The sequence below is a fragment of the Cygnus atratus genome, chromosome 1 (assembly GCF_013377495.2).
Source record: "Cygnus atratus isolate AKBS03 ecotype Queensland, Australia chromosome 1, CAtr_DNAZoo_HiC_assembly, whole genome shotgun sequence".
Classification (NCBI taxonomy): Eukaryota; Metazoa; Chordata; class Aves; order Anseriformes; family Anatidae; genus Cygnus; species Cygnus atratus.
Genome location: NC_066362.1, coordinates 205,615,404 through 205,629,738, shown reverse-complemented (window position 1 = coordinate 205,629,738; position 14,335 = coordinate 205,615,404). Strand labels below are relative to the sequence as shown.

The 14,335-nt window shown below is 45.6% G+C and overlaps 1 protein-coding gene and 1 long non-coding RNA gene across 2 annotated transcripts in view; one reads left to right on the top strand and one right to left on the bottom strand.

The window, feature by feature from the left end:
• Positions 1-11,904: 11,904 nt before the first annotated feature.
• Positions 11,905-13,713, bottom strand: LOC118254819 (uncharacterized). Its single transcript, XR_004780768.2, has 3 exons — positions 13,617-13,713; positions 13,012-13,083; positions 11,905-12,649 (listed from the first exon to the last, which is right to left on the bottom strand). It is a non-coding gene; the product is annotated as an uncharacterized LOC118254819 (long non-coding RNA).
• A 47-nt stretch (positions 13,714-13,760) lies between these two features.
• Positions 13,761-14,335, top strand: part of ACER3 (alkaline ceramidase 3) — a 55,440-nt gene continuing 54,865 nt past the window's right edge. The window contains exon 1 of the mRNA XM_035560471.2: positions 13,761-13,944. Within this exon, the coding sequence (XP_035416364.1) occupies positions 13,842-13,944 (103 nt within the window). The 5' untranslated portion in view covers positions 13,761-13,841. The remainder of the gene's footprint in view (positions 13,945-14,335) is intronic.

Below are 14,335 nucleotides of genomic sequence, written 5' to 3'. Positions count from 1 at the left end.
CACATGGAAGATGCAAGCCATTTGGAGAGTCCTTCCTGACGCTAGCCCTAAATCATGAAGGGATGATGAATGGTAGGAGGGATGCAGAATGGACACGGGAGCCTCGTGGAGCAGCAACGGCTGCAGGGGTGTGGAAGATCTTTTGGGATGTGGAAGGTGGCAGGATTCAAAGCCTGATCTCAGAGCTGAATAATGTTTGCTGCATCTATGTCTTCTGCTTAATTGCTTCTGATGAGGCACATGGAGTCCCTGCATGAAAAATAAGCCCCTTATGGCCCACCAGAGGTCCTAGAGAAGTGCTGCAAAGTCTGAATCAAAGCCAGAGCAGGAGATCTTACCAACAAAGGGAACCCTTTGGTAAAGTAAATGAACCAAATAAATTAATACTGATACACCAAATAAATTAATACTGATACATTCAGTGAAAGATGTTTCAACCTGGTAGGAAATGATTGTCAAAGCCTCGCCACACATAGCATGTCCTTCCCTGGAACCGCATGCACAAAAGCTGGTTGGCTGATGCAGCAGTTCTCCATAACATCAGCATCTCAATGGTCTTTGGAAAGGAAAAGTGTTTTCTGAGTGATAGATCTTTTAACATGCCTCTAATCAATAATTAACTGAAAAGTCATGTTAACAAATTTGGTTTGGTATTAGGAAATGAAACATAAGTGTAACTGTCACTGTTGCTCACCAGCATAGACATGTGCCCAGGAATCACAGAATCACAGAATCATCTAGGTTGGAAGAGACCTCCAAGATCACCCAGTCCAACCTCTGACCTAACGCTACCAAGTCCTCCACTAAACCATGTCACTAGGCTCAACATCTAAATGTCTCTTAAAGACCTCCACGGATGGTAACTTAAACACTTCCCTGGGCAGCCCATTGCAATGCCTAACAACCCTTTCAGTAAAGTTCTTCCTAATATCCAACCTAAACCTCCCCTGACGCAACTTTAGCCCATTCCCCCTTGTCCTGTCACCAGGCACGTGGGAGAACAGACCAACCCCCACCTCGCTACAGCCTCCTTTAAGGTACCTGTAGAGAGCGATAAGGTCGCCCCCGAGCTTCCTCTTTTCCAGGCTGAACAAGCCCAGCTCCCTCAGCCGCTCCTCGTAAGACTTGTTCTCCAGACCCCTCACCAGCTTCATTGCCCTTCTCTGGACTCTCTCGAGCACCTCGATGTCCTTCTTGTAGCGAGGGGCCCAAAACTGAACACAGTACTCGAGGTGCGACCTCACCAGAGCCGAGTACAGGGGCACAATCATTTCCCTAGACCTGCTGGCCACACTGCTTCTTATACAAGCCAGGATGCTGTTGGCCTTCTTGGCCACCTGAGCACACTGCTGGCTCATATTCAGCCGACTATCTACCAATACTCCCAGGTCCTTCTCTGCCAGGCAGCTTTCCAACCACTCATCTCCCAGCCTGTAGCTCTGCTTGGGGTTGTTGCGCCCCAGGTGCAGGACCCGGCACTTGGCCTTGTTGAACTTCATACAGTTGGGCTCAGCCCATCGGTCCAGCCTATCCAGATCCTCCTGCAGAGCCTTCCTACCCTCGAGCAGATGTCAGCTGTAGACTGTACCGGCATCCAAATTTACTTATTTAAATAAAAGAACGTGCTCTGGTGTTGGCTCTGGTGAGAAGACCTTAGGGAGATCCTAGCTGGCCAAATGGGACCTGAGCCCACTTGTCAGCTGCTTGGTCAGCTCCTTCTGCATGTCCATTGTGCCCTAGCAGCAGCACTGTGTGAGCGATGAATCCTTCTCAGAAGGGTTTCCAGGATCTCAAGGGTATCTTGGGTCTGCAGACAAAATCATGTGGTCAGAACAGTGAGGACATCTGGGGTGGATTCATATTATTTCAAGACGTCTGAAGTCTTACACCAATTCTGTCTAAGCTAGTCAGCCTGGGTTCTCTGTAAAATTAACAGGAAAACAAATGTGGGTAGTCCTACAGAATGATTCATCTGACCCTTTTTTAGACTTCTACTTTAAGATGAAATTATAGCCTCTGCTGACAATAATGGGCATCTGTGGTATCTAGCTTGGATGGAAACATCCACTCCGTGAAAATTTGTATTTCATCCAAAAAATTCAACCTTCAAAGTGTTACAATAAAAATGTTGTGCATGGGCAGAGAAAACGCACTATATATGTAACTATAGCCTAGAACTTATTGTTAGTATAACTGAAATCTTAACTAACTCTAGAATCACTATTTGTCTTGATCTAATTGTAAAAGAAAAAGAAAGAATAAAATTCCATATATAGTACAGAAAATGTTTCCAAAAAATAGTAATAATACAATTAAAAATACAATTTATGTTACTGGTTTATCCTTCCGCACTCTGAGATCCACTTTGGGTCATTTTCATGTGCTTGCTAATGTTCTTTTATACTTTTCTCTTTCATCATGAGTGTACAGATCCATGTTGCGTCCAAATTTACTGTGTATGGTACCCTGTATGTACATTAGACTGTATGTCTTTGCTCTCTTTATTACCTCTAGTTTTGTTCAGCCCCAGGTCTGCATTTCTTTAACTGACCATGGGCAAGTCTCCAGCGCCAGCCTGTGCCTCGTCTCTTCTCATCCCACGCCAGCACTCTTCTGCGCCGCCTCCTGTATCTGCACTTCTCAAGGTCTCTGCTATCACACCAGGCCTGTATTTCTCTACACAACATCACTGTGTTAGAGTTGTATCTCATTCTTCACAGAATAACTGCTTGTTGCTGCTGTTCATATTAACTACGGTCATAACACACAAAGATAAATGAAAGAGAAGCAAATTAGCCATAGGCACCTGGACAATTGGTGAAATTGCTGTCATGGCTAAACCAAGTAAAACAAAGCTCAGGCAGGGCAAGAAAAGTTCAGACAAAACAAAACTGGCAAGTCTCAGTCCTGAGAAGTCCTAAACACAGGACAAAGATTATGACCTGTTACGACCAAAAGCAATACGGGATCACAGAGCACACTTACAGAAGACAAGAAATCCCAGTGGTACCATGACACCCACAGTTCAGAAGAGCACTGAGCTTCATTCTGCTTCATCCTAAAACATGTCAAGTACCAGAGTACAGAAAACTAAGGTGGATTGAGGCCCCCTGAAGAGCCAGATCATCTTCCTGGACCACCAATAAGTGCTCCAGAGATTATTTCACAAATGCACAGTTAAAACACCTTCGGGGTAACTCCCAGGTCTTTGGAAGACAGCTTCTGTGTAAGTCTTTGTGTAAAATAAAGAGAAATCTCTTGTGACGGTCCCTTGTTAGCAGCAGCATAGTGCAGCAGTGGAAGGAAACTGCAGGGTGTTTTTCCTGCTTTGAGACACCCACGCAACACAGAACAAAAGCTTGTCCTAACTGCACTCCCGAGAGCGATGATGGGGGGCTCCAGGGAGCCACTTGCTTCAGCTTGCCCACTTGGCTGAACGGGTAGCTGCAGTCATTTCCTTGCCTCCAAAAGAAGCTGTTCTCCTGGAGTTCCTCCAAGCACTTCTGGAAAGCATATTCTTGCTTTTGAAAGAGCTCAGGCTACAGCATCTTATAGGTTTTCTTGTGAACCCCAGGAAAAGTCTTCTTGCTGGGCATGGAAGTGCTCCCAGGGCTGACCTAGACTCAGGTGGGACACAAAGGTGGCATATCATCCTCCTGCACCAGCACAAAACAGGAGGAGCCCGTGTCTCTACTAAGCAGGAGATAGACTAAGAGAAATCACAGCTGGGCCCAGAACAGGTCATTCAATGCAGGAGCCTCATGCCCTTCTCCCTTACAGTGGTTCTACACTCAAGTTATTCAGCTAACACCTAAAATATCTATTTCTGACATATCTTTGTGAACAAAATAGTTTCGTACTTCAGCAAGATTTAGGAATACTGAAGGTCTTGTCTTGACATGTGTTGCTGTTGTCCTATGTATAAATAGCCCCCAGACTCTGGTTGGGTTGCTGGGGTTTAAGGTCATTTTCAGGACCAGGCTGATGCCCATGTTCCTCACACTGTGCACAGACTGGGGCACAGCTCTGAGACCTGCTTGGAAAGAAAGGCTTGAGCCCATTTTGGGTGTTATGCAGGGTCCAGCTCTTCACGTTCTCCAGAGGAGGACGTGGGAGCTGACAAGGGTGCAGTTTCCTCAGTTCAGTGGAGGTTTTGAATTTCTGCTACAGGCAGGCTGAGCCCACCCTCAGGGGGAAGAATTTCTTCCCAACGCCTCCCCGAAGCCTCCCCCCTGCCAGGCTCCAGCCGGTGCCCCTCGTCCTGTCCCCCCAGCCCTGACCAAGAGTCCCTCCCCAGCTTTCCTGCCCCCCCTGCAGGCCCTGGCAGGCCGCTGGCAGCTCTCCCCGGGGCCTTCTCTTCCCCAGGCCCACCACCCCCAGCTCTCTCAGCCTGGCCCCACAGCAGAGCTGCTCCAGCCCCTGAGCATCCTCGCGGCCTCCTCCGGGCCCGCTCCAGCAGCTCCGTGTCCTTGTGCTGGGCCCAGAGCTGAACGCAGCGCTGCAGGGGGGGCCTCCCGAGAGCGGGGCCCAGGGGGACAATCCCCTCCCTCGCCCTGCTGCCACGCTGCTGCTGCTGCAGCCCAGGGCACGCTTGGCTTTCGGGGCTGCCAGCGCACGGGACTGGCTCAGATCCAGCTTCTCACCCCCCACCACCTCCAGGGCCCTCTCCTCAGGGCTGCTCTCAAGGAGTTCTCCTCCCAGTTCTTCTCTCAAGGAGTTCTTCTCTCCCTCACAGCTGGGATTGTTCAGGTGCAGCACCGTGCACTTGGCCTTGTTGAACCCTATTAGGTTCACATGGGCCCACCTTCTCAAACTTGTCCAGGTCCCTTTGGATGGCATCCCTTTCCTTCTGCTGTATCAACCGCACCACACAGCTTTATTTTAGGATTGTTCGTCGAGTGACACACATTCTTTTTGACGGGGGGAATTCCAAACAGCAGGATAATCTATCTTGCTATCCTACCCAAACCCCTAGAGTATTAGACATTAATCTTTCACCTGAGATTGCTGAAATGAGAGATTTCCTGTGTGCTGACAACAATCCCCTCCCTCCCACGACCAGTTTCTCTACAATAATAAATAAGTCACATTAAGAAAATCTCCAGACTCCACTTCCTTGATGCCTGCTCCGACATGTAGCTGAGGTATAAGCCACAGCTATCTTCTGCTGAACTGAGGGCAAACAAGACTTTCTGTGATAAAATAAATTAATTAATTAAATAAAGCAGCTTTTACACTGTGGCTCCCCATTCCCCCTGCCTCCCTGCATCTGAGGTCTTTGAATTAGGAGGTATGTCAGGCTTGTGGAACCAAGCCCAAACTTCCCTGAGAAAACAGAGGAGTCAAAAGCATGTTTTGAAAATAAATATCAAAGCTGGCAAGCGAGGCCCACGAAAGACGGAACTGGCATTGTTAGAAGCTGGTAGGAGCGAAATAAGAGGGATTCTGCAAGGCAGTTTCACACAGGACTCAGCACCGACAGAGCCTCCTGCCAACAATATCTGGGGAATATTGCTCAGAGACCAAAAGAAAGAGCATTGAGCCTCGAGCAGGGAAGAAATTAGAAGTGTCTGTCTCCGCCACTCCGATAACAGGAGGAATAATAATAGAGTGGGAGAAATTACAGTGGAGGGGGAAAAAGAACGAGGAGAAACTGGGCAACTGAGAAGCATGTCAAAGTTATAAAAAGAGACAGAGAAGGGAATTTTATTCATGAGCCTTCCGAATGCATTTGCCATTATCACAGGCATGAGAATATTATTCTGCTGCTGTCAGGGGGCATGTGACTGGGGCTCCAGTCGTCAGAAAATCACTGCCAGCTGTCAGAGGGCCAAGCCAGTAAGGGCGATGGGCCAGCACCGATCACACTGTCAAGAAATACCCTTGCTTGTCAAGAGATTAGCAGTCTGGCCTCCAACGCCTTGAGAAAGCACTGGCTTTCAAAAAGAAGGTGGCCATGTGAATAGTGCAGCGTCCCTGGCGATGGAAGCAGGGCATGGAAATGTTCCTTTTAAGAGGGAGTACAAGAAGAAAGGTGTTGAATTGTTTCTGGTTGGATCCAGTGTATCAGGAAGGCAGCAGAGCACTGAACAATACAGCGTATATTTGCTCTGATGGCATTAAAAAAAAACGATTAATTCACCCAGAAACAGTGCTTAGCTTTTGATCAACGGGCTGTTGTACAGCACCGATCTCTAAGCACATCACAGTTTTCTCTGGGCATGAGACAGAAGCCAATCTGAGCTGGAGACTTGCTGAATTTTATTCTCCATCCCTTTAAGCATCAGCAGTCCCCTAACCTTTACCAGTCATATCTGATCGTGCATAGGGCATATGGCTCATGTAGCAGCGCTGCTGCATACAATTCAGACCCCAAGTAGGACAGTCTACCAGCCTGGGTTGGCAAAGCTCATAAAGAAAACCCACCCCGGACCAGCAGGGTTTCTTCCACAGGTCCTTTTCTTATTTAGCAGGTGACAAACCTAGGCTTGGATTTTGAAGTACAGCCTACAAGGGGCAGTCACTGCATCCCTTACCTGAGACAGTCACACTCCAGTTCCTACAAAACCATTAATACAGATCACAGAAATCACGCAGTGTTCGCAGCGGGTGCTCTAGGGCTTGTGCTAAGCATATCGGGCTGTATTTAAACCATATATTAGCATCACCTAACTTTTAGATCACAACTGCTGTGGCATTTGAACTCAGGAACCCACTGAGTGATTCAGCCTGGCCTGAACACAAGAAGTTGCCTGACACAGTAACTCAGCATTGTATCAGAGTTAGTGTTGTAGCTGTAATGACTTCAAACCGAATGCAGAGTGTGATTCATACCCATCATGTAGCCTTGTGTCTTGTAATTAAGCCATTCACATTGTAATCAAATAATTATGTCAAACTTCTGGACCACGCTTTTCCCTAAAGTGTGTCATGATGGACCAGCTCTCTACAGCTTTGTTAGGACACGTGTATTAGGTTCAGGGTGTCAATCCCCTGGGTACTGCCGTGCCTGGAAGCCAGCTCTCATCCACATCAATATGGGAAGGGTGAGGGCTTCACCAAGGTGGCTGAAGCTTTGGTTTTCAACAGCACAAGATTCTCAGGAGCCGATGCCACCAACAAAGTGGGGTCGGTGGTACAAAAGCTCCAGGAAACTTCTTTCCTTCCCTGCCTAGTAATGAGCAACCCTATCGAGGCCGATCATCAGTTACTGTGGGAATGACCATGGGACAGACGTCACCCCAGAAGAAAGGTGCAAGTGGAAATGTGTTATTGTATTTCCTCACGTTTCCTTTTCTCCCCCTTTGAGTTCACAGCTCTGAATTATTCAAGCTATGCTAATAAAGTCAATTTGAACTGTCTGAGCAGTCTCCTTTATTAAGGACTTGTTAAAAGAAAGGATTTGGCTGAGGTGTAAGTTGATTAGCTCACTGGTAATTAGCTGATATCCAGAAAGGTAACAAAGGATTTTTGCCAAGTAAATAGTTACTCGATCTCTTTCCTCTCCTCCTCCTTCCTGCAGCAAATGAGAGAAATATAACAATGGCTGCTTTAGATGAGCAGAACGTGCTTCATTTCCAGGCAAGATAGAAAAATTTGCATAAGCTCGGGGTAAATATGCATGTCATTTTTCCAGAGATCAAGGAAGAAAATAGCAGCTGCCTTTCCTACTGTAGGTGCAGTGTAACTGAAGATATCTCTAGCGTTCTTTCTTTCTTTTATTTATTTCTTAATTCTTCTAACATTTGACATTTTAATATAGCTGTATCTGCTTACCACTGAGACTTGCTGCTTGCTCCTCGTGGTTTTCCCCTTTTCCAGGGGTTTTCAAGAGTAGCAATGCAAGGAAATTGCCTTCCCTAAAAATGAAACTGAATGCGAAGCAGTGCACAACTGGGTGGACAAGGCTTCTGTAGAGGACGGGGTGGGATATATTGCCTTCCATGTGCAGGCACTAATTGATTCGTTATACAAGATACAGTGAACAAATGGTCTGTGGGTGCTTTTTTTTTTTTCCACAAGCTGAATATTATAGAAAAAAGGGTGAGATGCTGGTTATAACTAGTTCTTCTAACTCTACCCCACTAGGATTTGGGGTAGAAAGGCGTCAGCCCTTATCCCTCACAGGCTTTAGATTAGCCTCTCCCTGACTCACAGACGGTTTGCTCAACAATATTTTGCCTTCAAAATTCACCTTAAGTCACCCTTATGTTTTTCGGACTTCCATTCCTGCATTAGGTGGTCATAGATCAGCCTCTGCTCAGTCTCCATCTGACCATACACCAAAACTGGTAAGAGGGGGAAGGATGGAAATGCCAGGACTTAAAGCCTGTGGTGCCAGAAACTTTACCAGAATGAAAGCAGATGAGATAAAGGAAGGAGGCCCCAGCTTGAGGAGTCTCAGCAGGACAGGTTAGCAAACCCTTTCTCAGCTCCATTCTTGGGGAGAGAGCTAGGACAGGAACACAGAGGAGTGCTGCTCCTAGTCTCACCACGTGCCAAAGGGCTGCTCCAAGTTTTTCAGTCCCAGATGGACTCAGTTCTGCCTGTTCAAGCCCTGGAGAGAGCCAGTATTTTGTGGCTCTCATCCTCTGGTTTATCTCTCCTTCTAGGTTTTATATAGGAAGTTTCTAAGTTGTCCTAAGGACAGCATGCTCCACTGAGTGGTACAATATGTAAAAGTAAGGCGGCTTGCCATGAATGCCTGAACCGCAGCCAGCTGAGGCCAAAGCAATTCCAAGAGTCCATCAGAGATCCCAGAAAACATAGCAGGAGGCTTACAGACCTCAAACCAGAGTGAAGTGCTTTGCAGAACAGTATAAATGGGATTCAAGCCCTCACCCAACTTCTGCCGTCCAAAAATGCCAGGTACCTATGGTCAATTCAGTCCCCAAAACATAGACGTTTTGTGCTCGTGGATGCAGAGCAGCTGAGAGCCATATGTGCTACGACACTGGATCTAGGAAATATCCAGTGACCCCAGGGCATCCTGCCTGGCCTTCAGCTGCTGTTCTGAAAGAATCTCAAGTGACAACAGATGCCAGCACTTAAGGAAGTGAACGGAGATGTTAAGGCAGGATCCGAGTTAAGGTTAACAGGCTTAAATACTTACAAAGTTCACGTGAGTCTCATACTGAGCTTGGTGTACGTAAATCAGCGCACAGAAAAAGATAGCTTGCCGTATTTTTTTCTAAGGAGAAAGCTGTTTACAAGTGTAAACAATGAATCATTATGGCATTTGCTTTTGCTTTTTTAAAGCATGAGAAGACTTCCAAAGAACAAAGGCAGACTGATTCCCTGATTCCTTTGAAAGTCAATGAGACTGAGGCACCTGCCATTTGTGCTTTTAGAAAGTCTCCCTCCCTTGATGGATCATCACTTCATATTTCAGCTTAAATTGGTGTACATTTAGCAGAGTTGTTTTGCAGCCGATAAGGGTTCTGATTCATATCTAGGGGTGAATTAAGCTCAGATGAGTGGAAAAGTTACCAAGCTGAGCTCTCCTTTTGCACCTTTCCCAGCACCAGCTGCTTCTCCCAGAGGAGTGGCTGAACAGCAGGTTTATCTTCTCCTGTACCAATTTCAGACCTGCAAATTAGTGCAAATTGACATAATTTTTATCTCTTGCTGATGCATGAAAAAGCTCCAGGTGCTTGGAGATACCTACACATGCTGTCTACATTCAGGGTAGTAACCTGGGTGCAGATAAGCTTTAGTTTAATCCATTGCTAATAGTAAGCAAACATCCTGATTTTAGCGAAATGGGACCTGCTTTGGACGTGACCATCTGCCTCAGCTTTTGATTTGAAAGCGTTAGGGATGTATCTGTGCTAGACCCCATCAGATAAACTTGGATGAGGAAAAGGATGAAGAGGAAAAATGCTTTGAGGATTGGATACAGAACTGAAAAAACATCTGCGAGAGGGATGTTGGGGTCATGGGCGACACGAGAACTGAAGGCTGGCAGGAAGTGGGGGATCCAAAGCTGAACTTCACCTCTGACACCGTCACATATTTCTATTGAATTCACTGAAGTCAAAGGAGTTACTGTGGATGTAATTGAGAATGTGGCTCCTTGGTAGGCTGCACCCCCTTTCCTAAGTAGCTGCGCTCAGCAGTTCCTGTTTTCACCAACACTATTCAAGTGGTTGCATTTATATCTGATCCCGTCAGTGCTTGATGCTCACAGAATCCAGAGCCAAAATCTGTGATGCTGTCACCCACTACCACAGCCACTTGCCAAAATGCACACAATACCCCCCAAAATATGACTAAGAACAGTCATATTGCACTGGCAAATTCATGAATATTTATACGGCTCTAGGACTTTGATGAAGCTTTACAAAATGTATCACTCCATTTAACTCCAGTAGACATATCTGCTTTACCTAGCTATGAATAGGGAATCAGTTCTGCTAAAGTCTGCTGAAGTTTCTTGGATCAGATCCTTCTTCGTGTTAGGAAACGTCTTCTCTTTTTCATTCATTCACGTGCTGATAGTTTCTGTGATATTGCTTCAGGCATAATTATCATCAGCCTAACAACAGTGCTTACAAAGTGCCCTTAAACTTCAAAGCACTTTACAAAGAGTCTGATTCAGTCTCCTTCAGTCCTGCTTTTAGCATCTTACTCATGCTATTTGCATTTAAATCAATGGGATAAATTACATGTTACACAGGATCAGGCTTGGGGGATGTAAAGGTGTTAATGACCTTCTGTACAGAGTAGACAATTGCCAGAAAGCTGCCAAAAACAGCATTTTGAGCTGAAGGATTTGGAAGCTGACGTTTTCATGGGATGTGAGCTTTTTGAGCTGAGAAGCCTGTCTCAGGATTCCATACCTAAAATGTTGTATATGCTATGATCCATTAAAATACAATACTAGAAGATGCACAGGCTCATAATTAACATAAAAAAAATGACCAGGCAATTTGTAGCACAAAATTCAGCTTTATTTCTGAACCAGTGACTGATACCTTTATTTTAACATTATTAGAACCAAGTAGTGAAAACGTCTTCAAGATTTTGCGTCAATTTTATCTCCTCTATTTCATGCAATTACTGATGAGAAGGAATATGTAGTCTTCTCCAGCATATGGAGCTCTAATGAGTTCTAATCAATCTGTTTGTTAGGACTCATTTTGTACAGAAATTAAACATCCAGCAGAACAAGCCATGATAAAGTGTCTCCATAGTGAAGGGATTGAGAAAAAAGTTCTTCAGCATTCAGGGGTCATTTTCTGAATTTCATGGACCACGAAGAGAAACAGCTGAACCTGTGCAATTTTTGAACAGCAGCTCCTTCCCAGACCCAAGCAAAACACTACTGGATTCACATACTAAATTTACAGGGCATATCCCTCTAGTGGTGTAAACTGACATGACTCGATTAACTGATCCGCTAGTTTTCAGTTAGGCCATGAGGTCTAGGGTGACACAAAACAGTATGGAAAGAGGATCCTTTGCCACATGCAAGCAGGAGAAGCCACAGGAAATTACTCCACTGGCATGTGAAGTAAATTTTTAGTGATACTGAAAATAAGCACTTAAGATCTCTGCGATAGTTTCTCTACTTGTTACTTCAAAAATGAGATATTTCCTCTGTATTTTACAGATTAGACAAAGAAAATATAACACCTGGACACAAGTAGGTTTGACTATCTAGTTAGAGAAAACACATTTAGATGCAAATAACTTCAGGCTGTCACATTATATCCAGTGTGGCAATCTACACTACAAAGCATAGCTCAGTGTTACAGAGGAAAAGTACTGCTTTTAATATGTATTAACATAGCAGCTGAAACAGTAAAAGTTGTGTTTGTAGTAAACGGATCTACCTTTAAAAAACAGTTTTAGAAAGAAAAGCATGTATTAGAATGGTTTGTGGCTGTCTCTTAAATGCTATCCTTCTGAGAGTGCAATAACTGAAAGGTTTGCCAAAGTTCAAAAGCAGAGATCCAAACCACAGAATAAGTCAGAAATAAATGCTTATTAAAATGAAGAACACTACCAAAACACATCAAATAAATAAAAATTTCCCAATGATTCAAATTAAGGGCTAGCTATACATTTGAGCTTATCTTTCTCTTTCTTACCTAGAAAAAATAGAAAGAATAACAATCCATGTTGTTATTATCCACCCCATAAAATCTTTCATTAATTTATCCTCCTAGTTATAAAGCTAGTTTTGTATCTGGCTTTCTTTTTCCTATTGCAATTACAAACCTTGTCATGCCCAGCATGCATTTGATGAGAAAAGAAACAAACATCAATATTTTAAATTATTTATTTAAAACCAATTGCAAATGAATATGGTACATATTGTTTGTTCCCATTTTGTACTCCTGCTGTGTCAAGGGGATATTTCTTTCTTCAGTTTCTGAACTACTGTAATTTCAAACTTTGAGTTATTTTTCTGTTAAGAGTTCTTAATCTTAATATGGTTAACCATGATAAGAAAAGATAGATCAGAGCCCTAACAACTTCCTTACTACAAGAAATGAACGTTGAAAAGTCCAAAAAGCTACTGTGCATCAACCAGACTAGATTCCTCCTCAAAATGCGCACCCAGTTTTGTGCTTTTGAATCAGTTTGGTGCTCTTCCAGACCTCAGTCTCAAAAGTCTAAATATGGGGAAGATAATCTGGTTCTGAAAAAAGAAAAAGACAGGTCTGCATAAAAAAATGCACAGCGATTTTGATGATGTTTTGACAGTCTAAATATTTTATCAATGCCATCACTAAAATTAATTTTGCTTTGAAGGCTTTATATCATTACAAAAAATGTTAAACACGTTTCTGCATGATGCTGAAAGCACTTAGATACATGTTGAACCGAAGGAGGCAGGTTACTCTTCAGGACAGATGCATGTATTGTGGAGCACTTGCGTTTACACTAGGAGAGGTCTGTATTTAGACTGGAGGGTTTTTTCAGCTTACGGAAGGGGAGGCGAGAAGAAATAAAACGTGGCAAAAGAAGTTTGTGTGTTTTTATAGAATAAATTGTACTGACCAGTAGGCGTAACAACTGGGTAGAGCATTCAAGGTCTGCCTGAAGCTTCTCGTTACATCTTGGGACCTTTCCCTGAAACACAAAAAGAACACAGCGTTATCAGGCCTTCACTTGTGCGTTTTTTCCCCCATTTCAAGGCTTTCTCTTTTTAGCCTGCATTTGCCTTTGGAAATGAACTCTGCTTGCAAAGCATTTTGCATATTCCTGGTGTAAGTATAGTACGCGTAGTAAGAGCAAGGAACTAAATAAGGCATCAGATGAGAGAAAACCCCCGTGTAGTAGGCAGTGCTATAAAAAACCTCCTCCCTGCCTCCTTCCTCCCGGCCCACGACTCCAAGAAACGCTTTCCTCTTCGTTTAAAAACAAGACACCGGCGTGTTATGAACCTTTATTTTTTATAATAAAGAACAGAACGGGGGGAAACCACCTTTATGCCACCACAGCGACCCTGGGGGGGATGTTTTGGACTTAGAGGGGGGTGAGGAGAGAGCAGCGCACCGAGGCCATGTCGGTGCCTGCACCCAGCCGGCCTTTCCCATCAGCATTTCCCCAAATTTCCCATTTCCACCTCAAAATTTGCCTCCCCGCCACATTTCCCCCCTCACAGGGGCGCTCGGCAAGCCGGTCGCCATGACAACTCCCCATTTTCTCCCCCTTTTTTCTCGCTCCCCCTTCCAGCTCCGCCTTCGGCCGGGCGGGCCCAGCGGCGGCTCCCGCCCTCCAGCCGCCTTGCTCAGGGCCCTGGCCACCTTCCTTCCCCTCTTTCCTTCCCTTCTCCTTCCTTCCCTCTCCTTCCCCCGGCTCCTCCGTGGCCTGGAGCGGTCAGCGCCATGGCCCCGGCCGCCGACCGGGAGGGTTACTGGGGCCCCCCGACCTCCACCCTGGAGTGGTGCGAGGAGAACTACGCCGTCTCCTACTACATCGCCGAGTTCTGTGAGTGGCCGCCGACCCCAGCCCCGGCCTTTCACCCCCTAATTCCCCCTCTCCTCTATCCCCACGGGTGTTTTGAGGTGTCCTCGCCCCTCTCACGAAGCCCCACCGCAGGGAATTTACCCTCTTTCCTCCATAGTCCCTATCCTCGGGGGGGCAGATGGCGGGGTAGCGGTGGCCGGAGGCCCCTCAGCCAGCCGTGCTGTGTGGAAGCGGGGATTTTTCCTTTTTTCCTGACCCTTTTACCCCAAAATAGCCGTCTGAATGGTTTCCCCCACGGCTCCGTGTGGTGTTTGGGCACCGGCTGTCCCAAAGCTGTCCCCTCTGGCTTTGCCCCGAGCTGCGGTGGGGCAGGAGGAGGGTGCTCGGGGAGACATCTTAGGGGTGAGGTGGG